The 20533-nt window shown below is 39.3% G+C and overlaps 1 protein-coding gene across 1 annotated transcript; it reads left to right on the forward strand.

The window, feature by feature from the left end:
* The first annotated feature begins 8421 nt into the window (after window positions 1–8421).
* Window positions 8422–9733, forward strand: npbwr2b (neuropeptides B/W receptor 2b). Its single transcript, XM_063015925.1, has one exon. The coding sequence runs from the start codon at window positions 8499–8501 to the stop codon at window positions 9516–9518; it is 1020 nt and encodes a 339-aa protein (XP_062871995.1). The 5' UTR covers window positions 8422–8498; the 3' UTR covers window positions 9519–9733.
* The last annotated feature ends 10800 nt before the right edge of the window (window positions 9734–20533 follow it).

Consider the following 20533-nt stretch of genomic DNA (forward strand, 5'->3'; position numbering starts at 1 on the left):
TTTAGCTTAGCAGTTAGCATAGTTCATGTGTTTGTGTGTCATGTCTATTGTTATTATGAATAAACGCTATGTAACGTCTCTGCCCTCGTCTTTAGTCTTGAGCCCATCGTTAAGTACTGAAAGTTGTCTGGCTTTAGTTTGGACTTAATACTGAACACTCTTAGGTGCAGAATCTGGAAATCACAACATTTATTAAGTCCACTTTTTATAACCTTGCTTTGTTTCTCTATGGCAGGGGTCATCAAACTGCGGCCCGCGGGCCGTATAAGGCCCGATGCTTTAATTTGACCGGCCCCTTTAACCACAGCAGCAATACATGTTGTCTGGCCACTGTTCATCTTCGAACTCACAGTATTATAACGGGGAAAAAAATAACAGAGAAAACAAAAATTGGCCACCCGGAGTCTCAGTATATTATATGGCAGCGATCCAACGGGTGGCGCTCCAAGCATGAGGGGAGTGATTGGCGCATCAATAGAGAGATGAGTGATCGCAGCCACTGAACTGTGTTGCAAAGCAGTTATCCTCTTGTCCTGTGTTAATTTCATTAAAGCTAATGCTCTTAACTACAGGCAGTTTCAGGAATTCTTGTCTGAGCTGAAGATGTGCTTTACTGAGATCCGCTGGCTGAGTCGGGGCGAGTTTTGAAATGTTTTAATGACCTGCTCCCGGAGATCAACGCATTTATGCACATTGTTGAATTTTTATGCTTCTCTTTCCATTGCTCCCCGATCTCAATAAAACATGCACCCAAAGTAACTCCCGTTTCGGGAGCATCTACTTCTGTGTGCAGACTTTTTCGAAGTTAAAACACCTTAAATCTCCAACCAGATCCAGACTCACTGATCAACATTTATTAGCTATTATGACTGGCAGTAACAAATATGGACCCTGACGCTTACTGTCGTCAGGCAAAAGCAGGCACACAGTTCACACTGATTTTTTAAGGAAACACTGTATGAGGTAGGATAATGGAAATTATTAAAATAAATAAAATTTCTGCAATATCATTATGAACTACAATTATACAAAGCACAGACAATACATCCAGTATACATAGTAAATAGCTTTTTTGGGTGTGTTTACTATTTCACCCGCCCCCCGAAAAACTGAAGAACAGTAATCTGGCCCTTCGGTTAAAAAGTTTGAGGACCCCTGCTCTATGGTATTCCTACTTGTAAAAAAGGTCATAGGTGCTAATAACTGATATTCATCCCAGTTCAATTAACACCACAATACCATGCAATTAAAGTGTTTCAACTAAAAAATAAACTGCATATGAACATTAGACACTAATTAGCACAATAATGTCTGCACAAAACCCAGATCTGTTGAACACTCTTCTGAATTCTGCCCCAGTTTCTTCTTCAATCACTGATTTTTTTCTGCCTGTGAGCTACCATTAGGGTCTTCATTACATCTTGTCTTTCATTAACTTAATCTTCTCTATCTGGCTCCTTACTGCTGCATTTACTCCCAACAGATACTGACTAAGCTCCTCACAATCATTCCAGCCTTGAACTACAGCTATTAAAGACAAAAAATAGGAAAGAAACCAATGAAAGTGTGTCAAAGATGGAATAACTACTTTGAAGAATTGTAAGTGAAGTGGAGAACATACAGATGTATACATATATATGTATACACACCGACCCGGCATAACATTATGACCACTGACAGTGAAGTGAATAACACTGATTATCTCTTCATCACGGCACCTGTTAGTGGGTGGGATATATTAGGCAGCAAGTGAACATTTTATCCTCAATGTTGATGTGTTAGAAGCAGGAAAAATGGACAAGCGTAAGGATTTGAGCAAGTTTGACAAGGGCCAAATTGTGATGGCTAGACGACTGGGTCAGAGCATCTCCAAAACTGCAGCTCTTGTGGGGTGTTCCCGGTCTGCAGTAGTCAGTATCTATCAAATGTGGTGCAAGTAAGGAACAGTGGTAAACCGGCGACAGGGTCATGGGCGGCCAGGTCTCATTGATGCACGTGGGGAGCGAAGGCTGACTGACAAAAGCTTTGGTCTGTCTAGTAGCCACATATGGGATCTGTTCAAAAACCTAGTGAGCTGCCTTGCTGTCTACTGCCTACTTATGTCACCGCAGTTTTCGCTTACTAAGCTAACACAGTTAGCCTCGGGCCATTCAAACCAATGGGCCGAGGCGACACAACCCGCTAGCATGCCAGCTAACATCTCCCCTCCGTGTACTGAAAACAGTTAAACTGTCACTGACAAGCCTGAATTTGCAAATAAATGACACTTGTGCACTTTTATACAAATTAAAAATCTGTGAGAATCAATGAGTTCGTAGCTCCGTATTAGTCCGCCATATTTGTCATTTTTTGTGAGAAAATTGTGCCGCACTGAATGCTGGGATTGCCTTTACAGGTAAGGAAGCATCGGATGCTCCCTCGTTATTTATGTAGTTTATAGCTTCAAAAGAAGGCACCTCAGAAGGCAGCATTTTAAGGTATCTAAGAGTTTGAACAGCCTTCTTTTCGGGAGGGTGTAGGGTGATGTAAAATGCTGTCTATGAAGAGAGCTCACTAGGTTTTCGAAACAGACCCATGGAGTGAAACCTGGACACTGAAGAAAAACTGCTGAAATGAATGGAGGTTGATGAGAGTATTTACAAGATAGCCAGAACCAAAAACTAAGCTACTGAGGCACATTACGTCTTGCTAGTTATGTTATGTTGGGCATGAGATGAGGCACATTCATAACTGGACTAGTGGAAGGAAGACCAAGTATAAACTGGATTGACAAGATCACGACATGGATTGCTTTCTCAGGAGCTAGTCTACTACAAGCAAGACAAGACAGAGGTCATTGGAGAAAGCTGACCCATCTGTGCAGCCACCCATCACAAAGCAATGACAGCATACTGACAAGACATGGAAGAAAAATCAAGCAAGTTATGGAACACAGTACTGGGGTCTGTACTGGCCATCTTTGGTGATGGGCAAAATGCCAGGGCTTTACAGAAAGACTGCACAGTACAGAAACATTTTTCCAGGGTCATGTCATATACAATTGTGTAATCAGTATGTTACTAGTAAATTAATTATATAAGATTAATGCTACTAATTGAGCCTGTCACTTTGATAAATGAAAATGGTATTCCAGTCACAACCAGGCTCCGAACTTGCATAATACCTCCTGCCTCTGCATTATTTGTGAAAATGATTTGTAAGGATGTTTATCTTATTTATGCAATCCCCCTGTTTGTGTCTTTTACTCCGTCTTGATTTATGTACCACTTACAAAGACAGGAAGCAAACAAGAACAGGGTAAACTGGCCCAGTATTCACTCTTTGCCGTACATTTCAAGATAATCTCCAACCAAGAAAAGAAAAAAAAAAAATAGGATTGTGAATAGCTGAGTGCATGTGCTCATTTTTGCATTAGGAACATGTGCTATTAGATGTCTATTTTCACCTGGCAAAATTTAGAGATGGTCTTATGTCCTATAAACTTATTCCATTTTTTAGGTCAGCCTCTTTAAATCCATGTCTTGATTTTTGTACCATTTACAAAAACAGGAAGCAAGTAAGAACAAAGTAAACTGGCCCAGTTTTCACTCTTTGCTGAGTGCATGTGCATTAGAAACATGTGCTATTAGATGTCTATTTTAGAAATTTAGAGATATCTTTTAAAGTGGTACCTTGTAACTCAACATCCCCTAAATTCGAAACCTTTGAAACTCGACGCCCTTTGTCAAGAAATTCGTAGCCTTAAACTTGATGTTTCCCTTAAACTCGACTTGTGTGTGAGACTGTCGCTTTGTTCAGCGTTTGGCTTGAGCGGTGCGGTAAAACGTCATCAAAGTGCGAATATGAGACGCATTTATATGGAATAACCATCAAATTCACTCTGAAAGCTCCACATGTATCTGTCTTTAGCTGTATCCTGTTTCACTTCTAAACTTGTGTTATAGCTCTGGGTGCTGAGAAATTGTCCGAATCAGCTTTTCCGAGTGACTTAATGTACTAAAAGAACGACACAGGAACACTAAACCTTTCTTAATTTCTCCACTGATAAAATTCCTTGCTCGTTGTTTTAGTACAGTAAGTCACATTAAGCTTTGTGCATCGACGCACTCTCTAAGAAATAACAGCACAGCCAGCGCAAAAGCGGTTTTATTACTTCTCATGTGAATGTGCCTTTACTAAACGGAATACGGTATTCCAAGATCAAGCACTTCCATGATTAAGAAGCATTAGGAAACAATAAATAAGTGCAGATAAAGGTTTTATTGTATTTACCTGTCTTTCAATTGTATTTCAGTGTTTTTTTTTATACTATATTTGTGTTATTTTAAGTGTATAAGTGTCAAAAACAACCTCATTATTTTACATTAGCCTAAAATATATGCAGTTCCACGGGACCATGGAATACATTAACAGGGAATCATAGTTTAATAAATACTTAAACAGATTGTAATCATCAAGTCAATAAAGATCTGGGAATTACTGTATTACTGTATTCATGACAGCTCCCTCTAATGAACTATAGAAAGAAAGAAATGCATCAACCAACCCCATTATCCCCCACTAACTACTAAAAACGCCCCTTTGCCAACTTAGCCCCTGAAAATAATACTTGTTTTGTCATTGTAGATATAATGATGTCATGTAGTGATGGTCTTATATCTTATAATTCTTGGGTGACCAAAGATATGATAGTTGCAATAATCAAGGCCATATAAAATCTAGAAAGTAGTAAGCATTGGCATGTATCTTTTTCAGATGCTAAAACTGTTTTATGTACGAGGGTTCTTTAAAAAGTTTTTTACTTTATTTATTCATTTTTTTTAGTCACCTTCTGCTGCATTTTTTTCCAGCGTCGTACCAACTTTTTAATGCCATCAGCAACAAATGTTTTTGGTTGAGTGCGTAGCCACTGATGCACCTCTGCTGTCACATCATCACATGAAAATCTTCTTTCCCTTAAAGCTTCTTTGAGCGTCCAGGTGGAAATCAGATGGCGCTACAGTAGTGTTTAAAAAAATAGCAGTGACTTTAAAAAAGTTAATAAAGCACAAAATCATTATAATAACTTTTATTTCCATAAATGCAAACACACTGAAAATATTACACCTTCAATTCTAAATCAAAACATTAACTAAATGTAGCCAGTTTGTGTTCATCCTTTACAGAAAGTTAAGAAAAAAGAATATTAGGCTGTTCAAAAAAATAGCAGTGCCAGCATTTTTCTTTAAAAACTCAAAAAATGTATCTATAACATGAAAAAATGTTTGAAGTTTTACTTTACTTTAAATTACTGAACTAATATTCAGTGGCATAACAATTGTTTCTGAGATCTGTGTTGCATGGAGTCGACCAACTTCTGGCACATCTGAACAGGTATTCCAGTCCAGGATGATTAGACTACATTCCACAGTTCTTCTGCAATTTTGGGTTTTGCCTCAAAAAAACGTGTTTCAGACGTAGACCCAAAAAGAACAATTTTGCTTTCATCAGTCCACAAATGTTGAGCCATTTCTCTTTGGACCAGTCAATGTGTTCCTTGGCAAATTTGAACCCATTCAGTACAAGTCTTTTTCTTAACAACGGGACTTTGCAGGAGTTTTTGTTGGTAAATTGGCTTCACTTAATCATCTTCTGTACTCACTGGTAACTTCAGATGTTCCTTGATCTTTCTGGTGGTGATCATTGGCTGAGCCTTTGCCATTCTGGCTATTCTCTGATCCATTCGAACAGTAGTTCCACGCTTCCTTCTGCATCTTTCAGGTTTTGGTTGTCAGTTTAAGGCATTTTAGCTGAGCAGCCAATAATTTGCTGCACTTCTCTGTATGTTTTTTCCCTCTACAATCAACTTTTTAATCAAAGTACGCTGTTCATTAGAACAATGTCTGGAACAACCCATTTTACCCAGTATTTCAAAAGGAAATGTGCTATGACCAAGCTGTGCAACATTTGCCACCCTCCTACCTTAAATAAGGGCCAAAATTGACACCCGTTCTTCTGCAGAATGAATGACTTCACCAATTTAACTCCTCACTGCTATTATTTTGAACAAGCCCCTTTCAACCAATGCTTCAATTACTCAGCATGAGTGGGATGCATGTCCTAATTGTTGGGTTTGTTTTGTTGTCATCATTACTCTACTACACTTTCAAGTTAATTTTTTGCTATTTGTAGAAATATCACTTCTACTAAAAACAGTGATTTATCAAGTTAATGGTGTTGGACTGCTATTTTTTTGAACACCACTGTACATCCGGACTATAAGCTCTTTCAAAGACGACCAATTACTACTCCTCCCACCCTCACTGTTTGCAATGACAATATAAAAGTGCGGAAACTTTTTGAAGATCCCTCGTATTTGCATGGGGTTGTGTGAATAATTACAATAATAATAATAATAATAATAATAATAATACTTTAATTAACAAAATAAAATATTTCCACTAAAACAGATTGTAATCAAATCAATAAAGATCTCTAATGACCTGGAGAAAGAAAAAAATGCATCAACCAACCCCGTTACCCCCCACTAAGTACTAAAAACGCCCATTTTTCCAACTGCTTTAGCCCCTGAAAATAAGATTGTATTATCATTGTTGTTATAATGATGATCAATGTAGTTAAATTGATCATTTAAAAAAAATATGAAACTTGAATTTTTTTTTAATAATAACCTTTAACTTGTCATAAGAACCATGTATTTTTTTAATGGTATATATTTTTAATAAACCTTAAATAGGGTTAAATTGAGTGGTGGGTATAAATGTGCACTATATACTATACAGTCAAGCTGGAGAAAGTGCGCGCGGGTGGCAGTGACGTAACGTGCTCGCGCGCGCTTCCTTCTGCAAATTGGTGCGAGGCGAACAAGCGGAGCCGCAGAGCTACAGAGCGCGCGCACTGATTGATCGTGCACACTCAGCAGCCAAGCAACCAACAAAGTCTTCCTACACGGTAAGAAACACTGGCTTCACTAAAAACTCACTTTTTATACTGAACTTGATTTAAATAATGCATGCTTTATATTTAGCATGATGATTAAACCAGCTTGTATGCTGTTTTATATATGTTGAGTGTGAAAATACGATAATTCTGCATTTTATAAGCCAAACAGAGGTAACACATTGATTCCTAAGTACATATATTAATTATAATGCAACATTTATATTGTACACAATTAATACTACATATTTTCCTTTATTATTGCATTGCTAGAACTGTTAACTTCAATGAAATACATTTATAGTAGTAAGAATAAACGCATACTTTACAAACTTGGGTTCTTAACATGCAAACATGCAATATAATATATAAATGTGTGTGTGTGTGTGTGTGTGTGTGTGTGTGTGTGTGTGCTGCAGTTTACTCACAACCACTACTTCTTTGTTTGTTTCTTCAAGTTTCTTGACCAGAACTGTAGAAAATGAATGTCTGCCTATATATGGTTTGAATCTTGTGCAAAGATGTGGTCAGGGGTTGGATCTGGATGCCACACAGCAACATGGATCTGTCCTGAGGATCTGGGTTCAGTCCTTGCTTTCGGACACTGTCTATGAGGAGCTACTTTTTCCCCTCTAGGGCAGTTGTAGCTTAGTGGATAAAGTACTAGACTAGTAATCAAAAGGTTGTTGGTTCAAGCCCCACCACTGCCAGGTTGCCACTGTTGGGCCCTTGAGCAAGGCCCTTAATTGCTTAGACGATGTACTGTCACAGTACTGTAAGTCGCTTTGGATAAAAGCGGCTGCTAAATGCAAAAAATGTAAATGTACTCCGTTTCTCAAAGGTTCATTAGACACTCTAAATTTCTCCCACAAGACAAATGGACTGGTAATGACACTAAATCAAATAAATTGGGGGCACCTTGGACTGTGATTGGCTAGTCCGAGAAAGAAAGTGCTATAGGGAATCCTCATAACTGCTGCAACTATGACCTCTTCTGGCTGATTGATGCCACCTGCCTGGAGGCGGGGGATAATGGGGATCAGTGCGTGACTCTTCATGTGCGATACGGATCCCCATATAAACCCGCCTCCTGGCAGGCCACTGCATGTGTGTCGGAGGGGGCGTGTGGAGGTCTGCAGTAGAAGCAAAAATGCACATTGGTCAATTGGATATGACTATAGTATAGATTGTGAGGAACATTGGTGGTGAATTCAAGCAAATAAACAAACAAATGAATAAATAAATAAATAGTGGTTGGAGAAAATGAGGTGGTGAATGAATATTTGCACCATTAGTCATGTGATGCACACCAACAGTACAACAGTAGAAAAGAGGAGACTTGTGTAGTATATAGTTCATATTATAACTGTGGATATCATGTGTAAATAATTTTTTATTTTAATTTTATTTAAAAAAATAAAAATTTTAATTTTATTTTTCAGATCAAGATGCCAGTAGCTTGGAATCACCAAGGAAAGATACAAAAGCGCATGCGTATTGGTAAAGTAAAACTGTAAGGAGACGTATAGAGGAACATCTGGAGACTGATTTCCACCATCATGGAGAACATATCAAACCCCATCAAGACAAACCAACAATGCAACTTCAGCATGTACTTTTATTACTACAATTCTCCAAATCGGACTGATTTAAACTGTACTCCGCCGGAGGACTATTTCTTTTACGCAGATCTGTACGTAGTTCTGCCAGTCATTTACTCAGTCATATGTGCAGTGGGTTTAACTGGCAATACAGCTGTTATATATGTCATATTAAAAGCACCCAAAATGAAGACTGTAACCAATATGTTTATTTTAAACTTGGCAATTGCAGATGATCTGTTTACATTAGTTTTGCCCATCAACATCGCCGAGCATCTATTGCACTACTGGCCTTTTGGCGAAGTGCTTTGCAAAATCATACTCAGTATTGATCATTACAACATCTTCTCCAGCATCTACTTTCTCACTGTTATGAGCGTTGATCGATATCTGGTGGTCCTGGCCACGGTGCGCTCCAAGCGCATGCCCTACCGCACATACCGCGCCGCTAAAATAGTCAGCCTGTGCGTCTGGCTGCTGGTCATTTTAATCGTGGTACCATTCACCGTGTTCGGCGGAGTTTACATCAGCCCAGACGACACCGACAGAAAAAGCTGTGTCCTGAGCTTCCCAAGCCCTGAAGGTTTATGGTTCAAAGCCAGTCGGATATATACCCTCATCCTTGGCTTTGCCATCCCGGTCTCCACCATCTGCATCCTTTACACCATGATGCTGTACAAACTGCGCAACATGAGACTCAACTCCAACGCCAAGGCATTGGACAAAGCCAAGAAGAAAGTGACCATCATGGTGTTTATCGTGCTGGCTGTGTGTTTGTTCTGCTGGACACCTTTCCATCTCAGCACCATCGTGGCTTTAACCACGGATCTGGGCACGACACCGCTTGTTATTGGCATCTCGTACTTCATTACCAGTTTGAGTTACGCAAACTCCTGCTTGAACCCTTTTCTTTACGCATTTCTGGATGACAGCTTCAGGAAAGCGTTCAGAAAGATGCTTGAATGTAGGGCTGCCTGAACTTGAAATATCTGTGGCAAAGCAATTGTACAGCTGGGATCAAGCAGCTTTTACGCACTACTGTGGACTACAGTGGACAGAGACCTGGCTTTAATCTAACGTGAGCATTTGTCTCCCTCTTCTGCTGATTCTGCGCACATCTCTAAATATTTCCATCATTGCAAACAACACTGTTATTGAGCTGTAGGTTTTGAAATGATTGAATTGTCGACATAATAGAGCAGACGTGCACTTGTGTACATCTTTACATACATGGCCTTTTTGTTATGAATAAAGAATATTGCACATTGAATTTTATATGTCTTATTGACAGTCATTCTGTGATCTCTGATGAGATTTATAAACCCCATTGCAAATAATTAAATAAATTAATTAATAAATAAAATTATTAACAGTAGCAGTGGTTTGTAAACCGTTTGACTAAAATATAATTGAAAACAGAACAAACTGGCTTTGTAAATATGTGATAATTCCTACTTTGATGCCTGCAACACATTCTAAAAAAGTTGGAACAGGGGGAAATTAAGACCAGAAATACTGTAAAATGTTATAAGAAAAACAGAAAACGTCTAAACTGTTCTTGCTCAATTGCAAAAAAATGTAACGTTTGTTTATTAGGATTTTAACGTCATGTTTTACACTTTTGGTTACATTCATGACAGGAAACGGTAGTTACTCATCACACAAGATTCATCAGATCACAAGGTTATATATATCAAACACAGTCATGGATGATTTAGTGTCTCCAGTTCACCTCACTTGCATGTCTTTGGATTGTGGGAGGAAACCGGAGCACCCGGAGTAAACCCACACAGACACGGGGAGAACATGCAAACTTCGCACAGAAAGGACCCGGACCGCCCCACCTGGGGATCAAACCCAGGACCTTCAAGACCATCAACTGTTTATATGGTCATTAAAAAAAGAAGAAGAATGCCTTTATTTGTCATATATACATATACAAGAGTATATTCATTCATTCATTCATTCATTTGTTTTCTTATCCGCTTCTCCAATTAGGGTCGCTGGGGAGTGCTGGAACCTATCCCAGCTTTTTAATGGGCGTAAGGCACGCCATAACACCCTGGACGGGATGGCAGTCCATCGCAGGGCAGACACACACACACACACACACACAATTCAATTCAATTCAAGGAGCTTTATTAGCATGACTGTTGTGGTGGTCACAGTATTGCCAAAGCATTGAACACACATATTCACCTATAGGGCAATTCAGTGTCTCCAATTAACCTGACTGCATGTTTTTGGACTGTGGGGGGAAACCGGAGCTCCTGGAGGAAACCCACGCAGACACGGGAAGAACATGCAAACTCCGCACAGAAAGGTGACCCAGGACTTTCTTTTTTTTTTTTTTTTTTTTCTCTCCCCCTTTAGCGCATCCAATTGTTCAATTTGCATCGTGCTTCCTCTCTGTCTATGCCGAACCCTGCCCTGACCGAGGAGATCGAAGCTAACCCATATCCCCTCCGAAACATGGGCAGCAGCCGGATGCATTTTTGCCACCCACACATTGAAGAGTGTGGCGCCACCTAGCGTTGCATGCGGAGAGACACACCCTAAGGGCACTCTTCCTCATCTCTTGTGCAGGCGCCTCTAATCAGCCGGCAGAGGTCGTAATCGCATTCTGACAGAGAGAGACCCACATCCGGTTCTTTGTCCCACCCCCCAACTGAGCATACGATGTACTCAGAATCCAGCTGGTGGTTGCAGCGGTTACCGCTGCGCCACCTGAGCGGCTGACCTGGGACCTTCTTGCTGTGAGGCGACAGTGCTACCAACTAAGCCACCGTGCCGCCCTATACAACAGTACAGTACAATAAAATTATTTTTCTGCATATACCAGCTTGTTTGGAAGCTGGGGTCAGAACGCAGGGTCAGCCATTGTACAGTGCCGCTGGAGCAGACAGGGTTAAGGGTTTTGCTCCAGAGTCCAACACTGGCAGCATAGCAAAGCCTGGATTTGAACTGACAGTCTTCTGACTGATAACTCAAAGCTCTACCACTAGGCCACCACTGTCAAAGCAAGAAGTAAAAGCCATTAAAAGCCATCATGCTTCTCTAATGAATAGATCAATAGATGCACTTTACAAACTCAAGATTTTGTCCTGATAATGCAATGCAAATTGTAGGTCCTTACATTCCCAGGGTGTCTGCCTTTCCAGACTATGTCTGATCAATTTAAATAACAGCAGGTGGACTCAATTTATGATATTTAGAATTGTAGAAATGTAAATATACACTGCAAGCAATCTTAATTGGCATGGTGGAATATACACTACATGGCCAAAATTATGTGGACACTTAAAAATTAGCTTGTTGGACATCCTTTTCCAAAACCTAGTACAGAAATATGTGTTGACTTCCTTGGCTATAACAGCCTCTATTTTTCTGGGAAGACTTTCCACAAGGTTTTAAGCATTTTTGAGGAGACCTGGCAAACAATCAGCATTCCAATTCATCCCAAAGTTGTTCTGTGTGTATGAGATCAGGGCTGTGTTTGGATCTACAGGGCCACTGGAGTTAAACAGAGGGAGCATTTATTAAATCATTAATACTTAATGAGCAATGATAGGTCAAGGTTTAAGAGTAAATGCTTCTTAATGGGGCGGCACAGTGGCTAAGTGGGTAGCACTGTCGCCTCACAGCAAGACGGTCCTGGGTCCTTTCTGTGCAGAGTTTGCATGTTCTCCCCGTGTCTGCTTGGGTTTCCTCCCACAGTCAAAAAACATGCAGTCAGGTTAATTGGAGACACTGAATTGCCCTGTAGGTGAATGAATGTGTGTATGAGTGTGTCTGCCCTGCGATGGACTGGCCCCGTCAAGAGTATTACTGTGTGCCTTGCGCCCATTGAAAAGCTGGGATAGGCTTCAGTTAGTTAGCTTTAGAGATGTGCTTTAGTAGGGATGTAACGATGCACCACAAGACAGTTAAAAATCGGTGCACATGTGCCACAATCCGAATCGGTCATTCATTTAGGATGAATCAATATTCAGTTTAAACAGCAGAGGGCACTGGTGCTATTCACCTCACCTGGTTGCCAGGCACTTCACAAAGTTGCCAGGTTTGGAATTTTCCAGCCAAATTTATTTATGTGAGGATTCGTTTTAAAATTTCATTTTCAGTTTCAATTTCAATAAGATTTCAATTTTCAGTTTTTTACACAATATTTAGATAAATAAAAGATAAGCACAAATACAGTATTACATTTTTTTTTTTTTTAAGAGAAATAATAAAAGGAAACTTTGTCATAATTTGCCTTCAATTTCATTTTGCTTAAAAAAATCAGGAAAAAAATCGTATCGTGAATCATATCGCATCGTGGGTAGAGTGTATTGTTACATCCAACATGGGGCAGGACATACAGTGGGGCAAAGGTCTACGACCACTAGTGTAAATTCTTATATTTAGAATTTTGCCAAGTTTTTTGTTTGTTTTAACACATAATTAACAATATAATTTTAAAACAAGTTAAAATGATAAATTATTATTTAAAATGAAGTTAAAACAATGAAAATGTTACATGAATTTTAAGACTTCTTAGTATTTGCTGTGACCACCTTTGCTGTAATAACAGCATGCACTCAAGCTGGCACCAGCTCCACAAGTTTGTGGAAATTTCTTACTTTATGAACTCAGCAATTTCTAAAGATGCTCGATTACACTAGCAATTAATACACAAAGTATATTGTGATGTTACTGAAAGCTTGGCCTTCAGTGCCTATATAAATGCTTTAAGGGGTTTCTTCGGTGAGGTGACTGGAGAGGAAAGTACTCAGCACTCCTTGATCCTCTTTGGCCTTTAAGTGATGCTGCAAAGCTTTGAGGGATTAAATTTGAAAAAATAAATAAAATAATAATAATAAGTATGTAAGTGTCCCACCAATGCAGTCGGCCACCAGCAGGGGGCCTGGGCGGCGCAGGGGAAGAGCTGGTGGATCTGGGGTTGAGAACTCCAATTCCCAGAATCCCCAGCGACAATCAGCGCCAACCAGTCTCAGCTGTGCGGCACTGCATTTAAACCCGGTCTCAAACAGCGTCGCACTGTTCACTCAGTACGAACGGTAAAGTGGGTATGTGTAAAAAAACAAAAACAAAGCAAAGCAAATCAAATTAAGAAAGCAAAGCCAAGCAAGAAAGCCAAGCAAAGCAAGAAAGCAAAGCAAGAAAGCAAAGCAAGAAAAGCAAAGAAAGCAAATCAAGAAAAGCCAAGAAAGCAAAGCCAAGAAAGCAAAGCCAAGAAAGAGAAAGCAAAGCAAGAAAGCAAAGCAAGAAAGCAAAGCAGAAAAGCAAAGCAAGAAAAAAAGAGAAAGAAAAAAAGAAAAGCAAAGCCAAGCAAGAAAGCAAAGTAAGAAAAGCAAGAAAAGCAAAGCAAGAAAAAAGAGAAAGAAGAAAAGAAAAGCAAAGCAAGAAAAGCAAAGCAAGAAAGAGAAAGCAAAGCAAGAAAGCAAAGCAGAAAAGCAAAGCAAGAAAAAAAGAGAAAGAAGAAAAAGAGAAAGAAGAAAAGCAAAGCAAAGAAAGCAAAGAAAGAGAAAAAAGAAAGCAAAGATAGAAAGCAAAGCAAGAAAGCAAAGCAAGAAAGCAAAGCAACAAACAGAAAAAGAAAGTAAACGAAATGAAAAGAAGCTCACAGAAGGCAGGGACAAAAGAAACAATCTTGGTGAAGCCAAGAAAAGGGCAGAAACGAAAAGTAGTGTGTTTTTGTTAAATTATTTTCAGTATTGTCACACAAGCACATCTTATTTTTTCGAAAGAGAATTAAGAATATTTATTTATTTATTTTTTGTGTGTTAAACTTTGGAAAGGGTGACACTAGCAATTAATCTAAGTGGGTAGGTGGGTAGCACTGTCGCCTCACAGCAAAAAGGTTCGATTCCCGTGGGGCAGTCCGGGTCCTTTCTGTGTGGAGTTCTTCTTAGTTTTCATTTTAATTACATTTGAAATATCAATTAGAAATGTTCAAAGAAAAACAGACAGAATAATAAAATTATTTTTTCTTTAATTTCAGTTCAGAAGTATTTTCTTAAAATAAAAGTCAAGGGAACATCTTGAAAACATGACCGTAATATTCTAGTTATTGTACAAACTGTATATAAAGTTCTGATGAAAGCACAAACAGCTCTTTACAGTAACCATGAACTTGTACTCAGTTTCACACAGCAAGCTGATTTCTTAACATTTCAGGTTTGGCTGTGGCAGCTCTCTGAAACAAAACAAAGAAACAAGAAATAGAAGTATTAATCAACATTAATACCATTCTTTTAAGGATTAAAATAAAGCAAGCCAGCACACACTTTGCTTCGTGTGAATTACTGACTGTAGTCCATCTGTTTCTCTACATACCTTTTTAGCCTGCTTTCACCCTCTTCTTCAATGGTCAGGACCACCACAGAGCAGGTGACAATGCACACTGCAGTGACACTGACATGGTCATGGTGTGTTAGTGTGTGTTGTGCTGGTATGCGTGGATCAGACACAGCAGTGCTGCTGGAGTGTCCACTCACTGTCCACTCTGTTAGACACTCCTATCTAGTTGGTTCACCTTGTAAATGTAAAGTCAAAGACGATCACTCATCTGTTCCTGCTGTTTGAGTTGATCATCTTCTACTGTAGACCTTCATCAGTGGTCTGGGTAGTGAGGGTAATTTGTATTGCTGAGTTTTACTGCCCCCTGGCGGTCTTGACTGTACAGTTCAATACAATAAATGCTAAATCACTAACATCTATTGTAGAGGAAAGAACAACAACAGTTTTTTTTTTTTTTTTATAGTTAGAGGAATCAGCAAAGGGTAGTTAGGTGCTGAGAGGAAATGCCAACAGTAATATAATAAAGTACTACACTCTTTGGATCAATATTGCCATTTATGGTATTTGTCTACTTTTTAATAACTCACTATGGTAAATTAAAACATGAAACACTGCACCATACATTCAGCTAAGCCAGTTAATTGGGTAAACTTAAAAACCTACCTTTTCTAGACATGCCAAACCATTTTGGCATTATTTAACTAGAAAAAAATACTTGGCTTGTAAAGTAAACATTGCATGTGCCTATACACCGACAAGGCATAACATTATGACTACTGAAAGGTGAAGTGAATAACACTGATTATCTCTTCATCACGGCACCTGTGAGTGGGTGGGATATATTAGGCAGCAAGTGAACATTTTATCCTCAAAGTTGATGTTAGAAGCAGGAAAAATGGGCGAGCGTAAGGATTTGAGTGAGTTTGACAAGGGCCAAATTGTGATGGCTAGAGGACTGGGTCAGAGCTCTTGTGGAACGTTCCCGGTCTGCAGTGGTCAGTATCTATCAAAAGCGGTCCAAGGAAGAAACCGTGGTAAACCGGCGACAGGGTCATGGGTGGCCAAGGCTCATTGATGCACGTGGGGAGCGAAGGCTGGCCCGTGTGGTCCGATCCAACAGACGAGCTACTGTAGCTCAAATTGCTGAAGAAGTTAATGCTGGTTCTGATAGAAAGGTGTCAGACTCCATGCCTCGACGGGTCAGAGCTTTTATGGCAGCAAAAAACGGACCAACACAATGTTAGGAAGGTGGTCATAATGTTATGCCTAATCAGTGTAGTTAGGTGGTTATTTAGTTTAGCTTGTATTTTAATTACTGCAATTACTAAAATGCACAAAATGCTAGCTACTTGGTATAACATTAACATATTATTTGATTGCCTGCAATTTTGTTGAAATAAATACAGTAACAAAGTAAGATACTATCCACTCATGGTTCTTTTTATAGTTCACCTCATTACAAGTAAGGCAACCAGTCAGATAGAAAGTACATATGGCGCTCAACTATATTAGTTGTTCATTGATAGAAGGTAGATTTTTAAAAATGAAACAAACCACCAAAACCAAAATTGTAGCTTGTGTGGTTTTTAGTAACCACTGAAAGTGTTCTGGTTAATGCTGTACTTAAGGATCACCCTAGTGACCTTATTTCCACTGTGTGACGGTCCATCCCAGATGCCTGGAAACCCAGAGAACTGTACATGGTCAACATTAAGGCTTTTTTCTTGCACAGTGAAAATTTAAGTGGCATTTATTAATGTAACTCTGTATTGTAGTGCTTTACAAAAGTTTGCCAAAGTAATCCCTTGCCCATGTGGTTATATCAGAGATAACGTGTTTAGCTTTAGGCTCACACCCCTGTACTTTTGTGCACTAAAATTCCTCCAGATTTCTTGAATCATGTAATGATGTTATGCACTGTAGAAGGAGAAATAAGCAAATACATTCCACTCTTTTTTAATAGTTTTCTTATGCATTTGTTGACAAACTGGAGATCCTTTGTCCATCCTTGCTTTTCGAAAACTTTTTGTGGTTACTTCTTTTGTACCAAATCATGATTAAAATCACGTTTGAAATCACATCGTGTAGTTTATGTGACACCCCCCCCCCCCCCCCCCCATTACAAGCCCTAAATCTCCCTGTACTGACTTATTTGAATTGTGTTGCCTTAAATGCAGGAATGTATAATATGTATAATAATAAATCAAATGTAGTTGAACAAAACATAACCTGGGTTTGTACTGTCTGCAATGAAGTCAATGTCAATGTAAGAGACAAAATAACTTCAACCCAACGGGCAGCAGATGGCAACAAAACATCACCTTTACAAAGTCCACTTATAGATTCTGATCCAGTTTATTTTATCAGCTATTCTACCTGAGATTGATCATTTATGTTTACATTTATGTTTTTGTAATACATACTGTACAATAAAAAGCATTTGTCAGACATTTCTGGTTATATTTCAAATAATAGTCAATGGAAATAGATGGAACACTAGTTCTTGTGCATTATACTGATAAAAATGACTGAGCTTACATACATCAAACGTGTATTGTTTTGATCTCTACTGCGGATTATTTCATGGTCAAATAAAGGTAATTGCTAAGGGTATTTAGGGCAGGAGGTATACAAAGCAAACTATAGCCTGAAGTGGAGACTAAAAAGCCAGTCACTCAAGATGCCTTCAGAATGTTTATGCCAGGCAGCATACAAAAGACACCACCACTTAAATATTGGAAAGTAATTTTTTAATAATTTGATTGTAATACGTATTAATCTGACTAAATGTTGGCATTAAATATTTTGTTTATGGACATTATCTTAAGTGCTTAAAAATTTGAATTTTTAATTTTTTCCCCCAATTTTTCTCCCCTAATCTAGCCGTGTCCAATTACCCTGATTCGACCCTTCACCGCTGACTGAGGACGCCTCTCAACTAACATACGCCCCCTCCGGCCGCTCAGGTGGCGCACAGGTAAAGTATATATCGTATCGAATCTCAGCTCTGCCTTTCCGACTGGGCTGGGCGGCAGCATGAACAACGATTGGCTGTTGTTCAGGGTTAGAGGGTAAAAAAGTCGGATCATAGGTCCTCATAACTGTACAGACTGCATAACGTTAAGAATTTGAAGACCTATCAGTTGAAAGTACGTATGGCAAGTGTGTATACAGAAGAAGGTTTAGTCATTTTTCCTATGCATTGATCTGATGGTTGTGAGTAGAAAGTCAATACACATTATACTGTAAGTATTCACATAGTATTTGTGGTTGTGGTAGTCCTACAAAATGTAGTAATAATCAAAGTCCACCAAATTCAACTTAAGTAATGCTTTACAGTCAGTATTTTACATATACCTGTACACTATATGGTCAATGTTGTACAACCCTAAAGCAGGCAATGTGCAGACCGTATAAAGATATATATATCTTCCGCTGCTGGGGGATCCATGATTGCAGTCGAGGGTATATTGGGTATACTGTATAGCTGTTCACGCCTCCTCTGACACACAGGCAGCACTTAGCGAAACCCTTTTTCACCCATGCACTATGCACAGGCGCCTCTCTATCTGCCAATCAGGGTCCTTACACAGCGTTTAAAAACCCCACCCACATTGTCCAGTCATCCCGCCCTAGCAGAAACATGTCCGCTGCAGACACTGCCAATTATGCCCGCTATATGGCGCCCAGCCGACTGGTGGCAATGCTGAGCTTCGAACCGAGGAGTTCAGAATCTCGGCGCTGGTGTGCTAGCGGAATATCCCGCTGCGCCACCTGGGCGCCTAACCCAAGATATTTTGTCTGGTCATCTTTATTTCATTTGTTAATATACGTACATCTGTTCCTGAATTTCAGGCCTGCAACACTTTCAAAAAAGTTGGGACGTGGGCAATTTAGGGCTAGTAATGAGGCAAAAAAATTAAATAATAATGTGATTTCAAACAGGTGATGTCAACAGGTGATTGTAATCATGACTTGGAACGAAAAGCAGCATCCAGGAAAGGCTGAGTGTTTGATAAGCAAAGATGGGTAGAGGATCTCCAGTTGTCAACAAATGCGTGAGAAAATTTCTTAAATCTTTAAAAACAATGTTCCTTCCAAAAAGATTGGAAGGGATTTGAATATGTCCCCTTCTACAGTGCATAATATCATTAAACAACTCAAAGAATCTGGAGAAATTTCAGTGCATAAAGGGCAAGGACGAAAGCCTAAGCTGAACAAACATGATCTCTGATCCCTCAGACGGCACTGCATCAAGTACCGTCATTGATGAATAGCTGATATAATCACATGGGCATGGGATTACTTTGGTAAACCTTTGTCAAGCACTACAATACAGAGATAAATTCACAAATGTCACTAAAAACTCATGTTAAGCATGTGCAGAAGTGGCATCAAGTGCTCTGGGCTCAGACATCTGGAATGGACCATTTGGGATGGTAACACTCTTTAATTGCTTGATACTACAGTAGGATTCAGCTGCTTAGCACTCCAAGGTTACTATTGTCAGATTCTTCTCTTAATGATATTCCATTTATTTTCATTAGAAGTCAGATGTGGACTGCAGACAGGCCAGTCAAGCATGAACACACTTCGTCCGTTGTAACTCGAGCAAAATGAAGCCTGGCATTGTCTTGCTGAAATAACCATGAACATCCAAGAACAATCCGTCTTCTTGACGATTATGCCGTGAGCGCTGATGCACCCCATCCATGCAAATCTTGCCGTTTGCACCTTTAGCTGATGATACTAGTTTAATTTTCCTTTTACATTTTAGAAAATAAGCTGAAACATGGACTTATCTGACCACGGCACACGTTTCCACTGCTTTCCAGTCCGTCTAAGATGAGTTTCTGCATGCAACTGATGTGTTTTTTTTTCTTTGCATAATTAAAGCTGCATTGTTTTTGTCCACAGCGAATTATGCTAAGTGACAACAATTTCTTAAAGTAATTCTGAGCCTGTGTGGTTATATTTATCACAGTAGCGTGACAGCTTGAAGGTCACACATGTTCAACAGAGGCTTTTAGGCTTACCGCACATGAAATTTCTCTGGACATCCAAAATCTTTTCACAATGTTGTAAAAGAACTAAATTATTTGTGATACATTTTTGCTTGCAGACACTGATTCTTGGATGGATTCTGTATTTTATCCAGTCATGATACCCTTAGCCGTTACCAATTTACCTGCTTATAGCTGAATGTTTTAAATTGCAGCTTGAATATTCTATAAACATTTAATGTTTTTTCCCTTGTCCCATTTTTGAGTGTGTTGCTTGTATCAAATTAAACATGTGTTCATATGTACACAGTACAATTAAGTTGGTCAGCTAAAACAGTAAGTAATCTTTGTAAAGGTTGAACAGAATGAATACATCGCATTCATGTTTTCATTGCATTGTACTAGATAACCCATCTTATTGCCTATTATTGCGATTGACTACAGCTTATGACTACTGTACCCACATAAATAGGATTACTCACATGAAAGTGTGGTCTCTTGCCATGGTAAGGTAGCAAACCCAAACAGTCACCCTATTCCAATAATAGTTGTAGCCTAGTGGTAGCGTAGTGGGTAGAGCTTTGGCCTATCAGCTGAAAGGTGGAGAGTTCGAATCCCAGCTCTGTCATTCAGCCAGTGTTGGGTCCTTGAGCAAGGCCTTTAAACCTGTCTGCTACAGGGGCATCG

The sequence above is a fragment of the Trichomycterus rosablanca genome, chromosome 19 (genome assembly GCF_030014385.1).
Source record: "Trichomycterus rosablanca isolate fTriRos1 chromosome 19, fTriRos1.hap1, whole genome shotgun sequence".
In the NCBI taxonomy this organism is placed as follows: Eukaryota; Metazoa; Chordata; class Actinopteri; order Siluriformes; family Trichomycteridae; genus Trichomycterus; species Trichomycterus rosablanca.

Excerpts from the sequence above, each read along its gene's own strand:
- npbwr2b (XM_063015925.1), top strand. The coding sequence starts at position 8,499 with ATGGAGAACATATCAAACCCCATCAAGACAAACCAACAATGCAACTTC.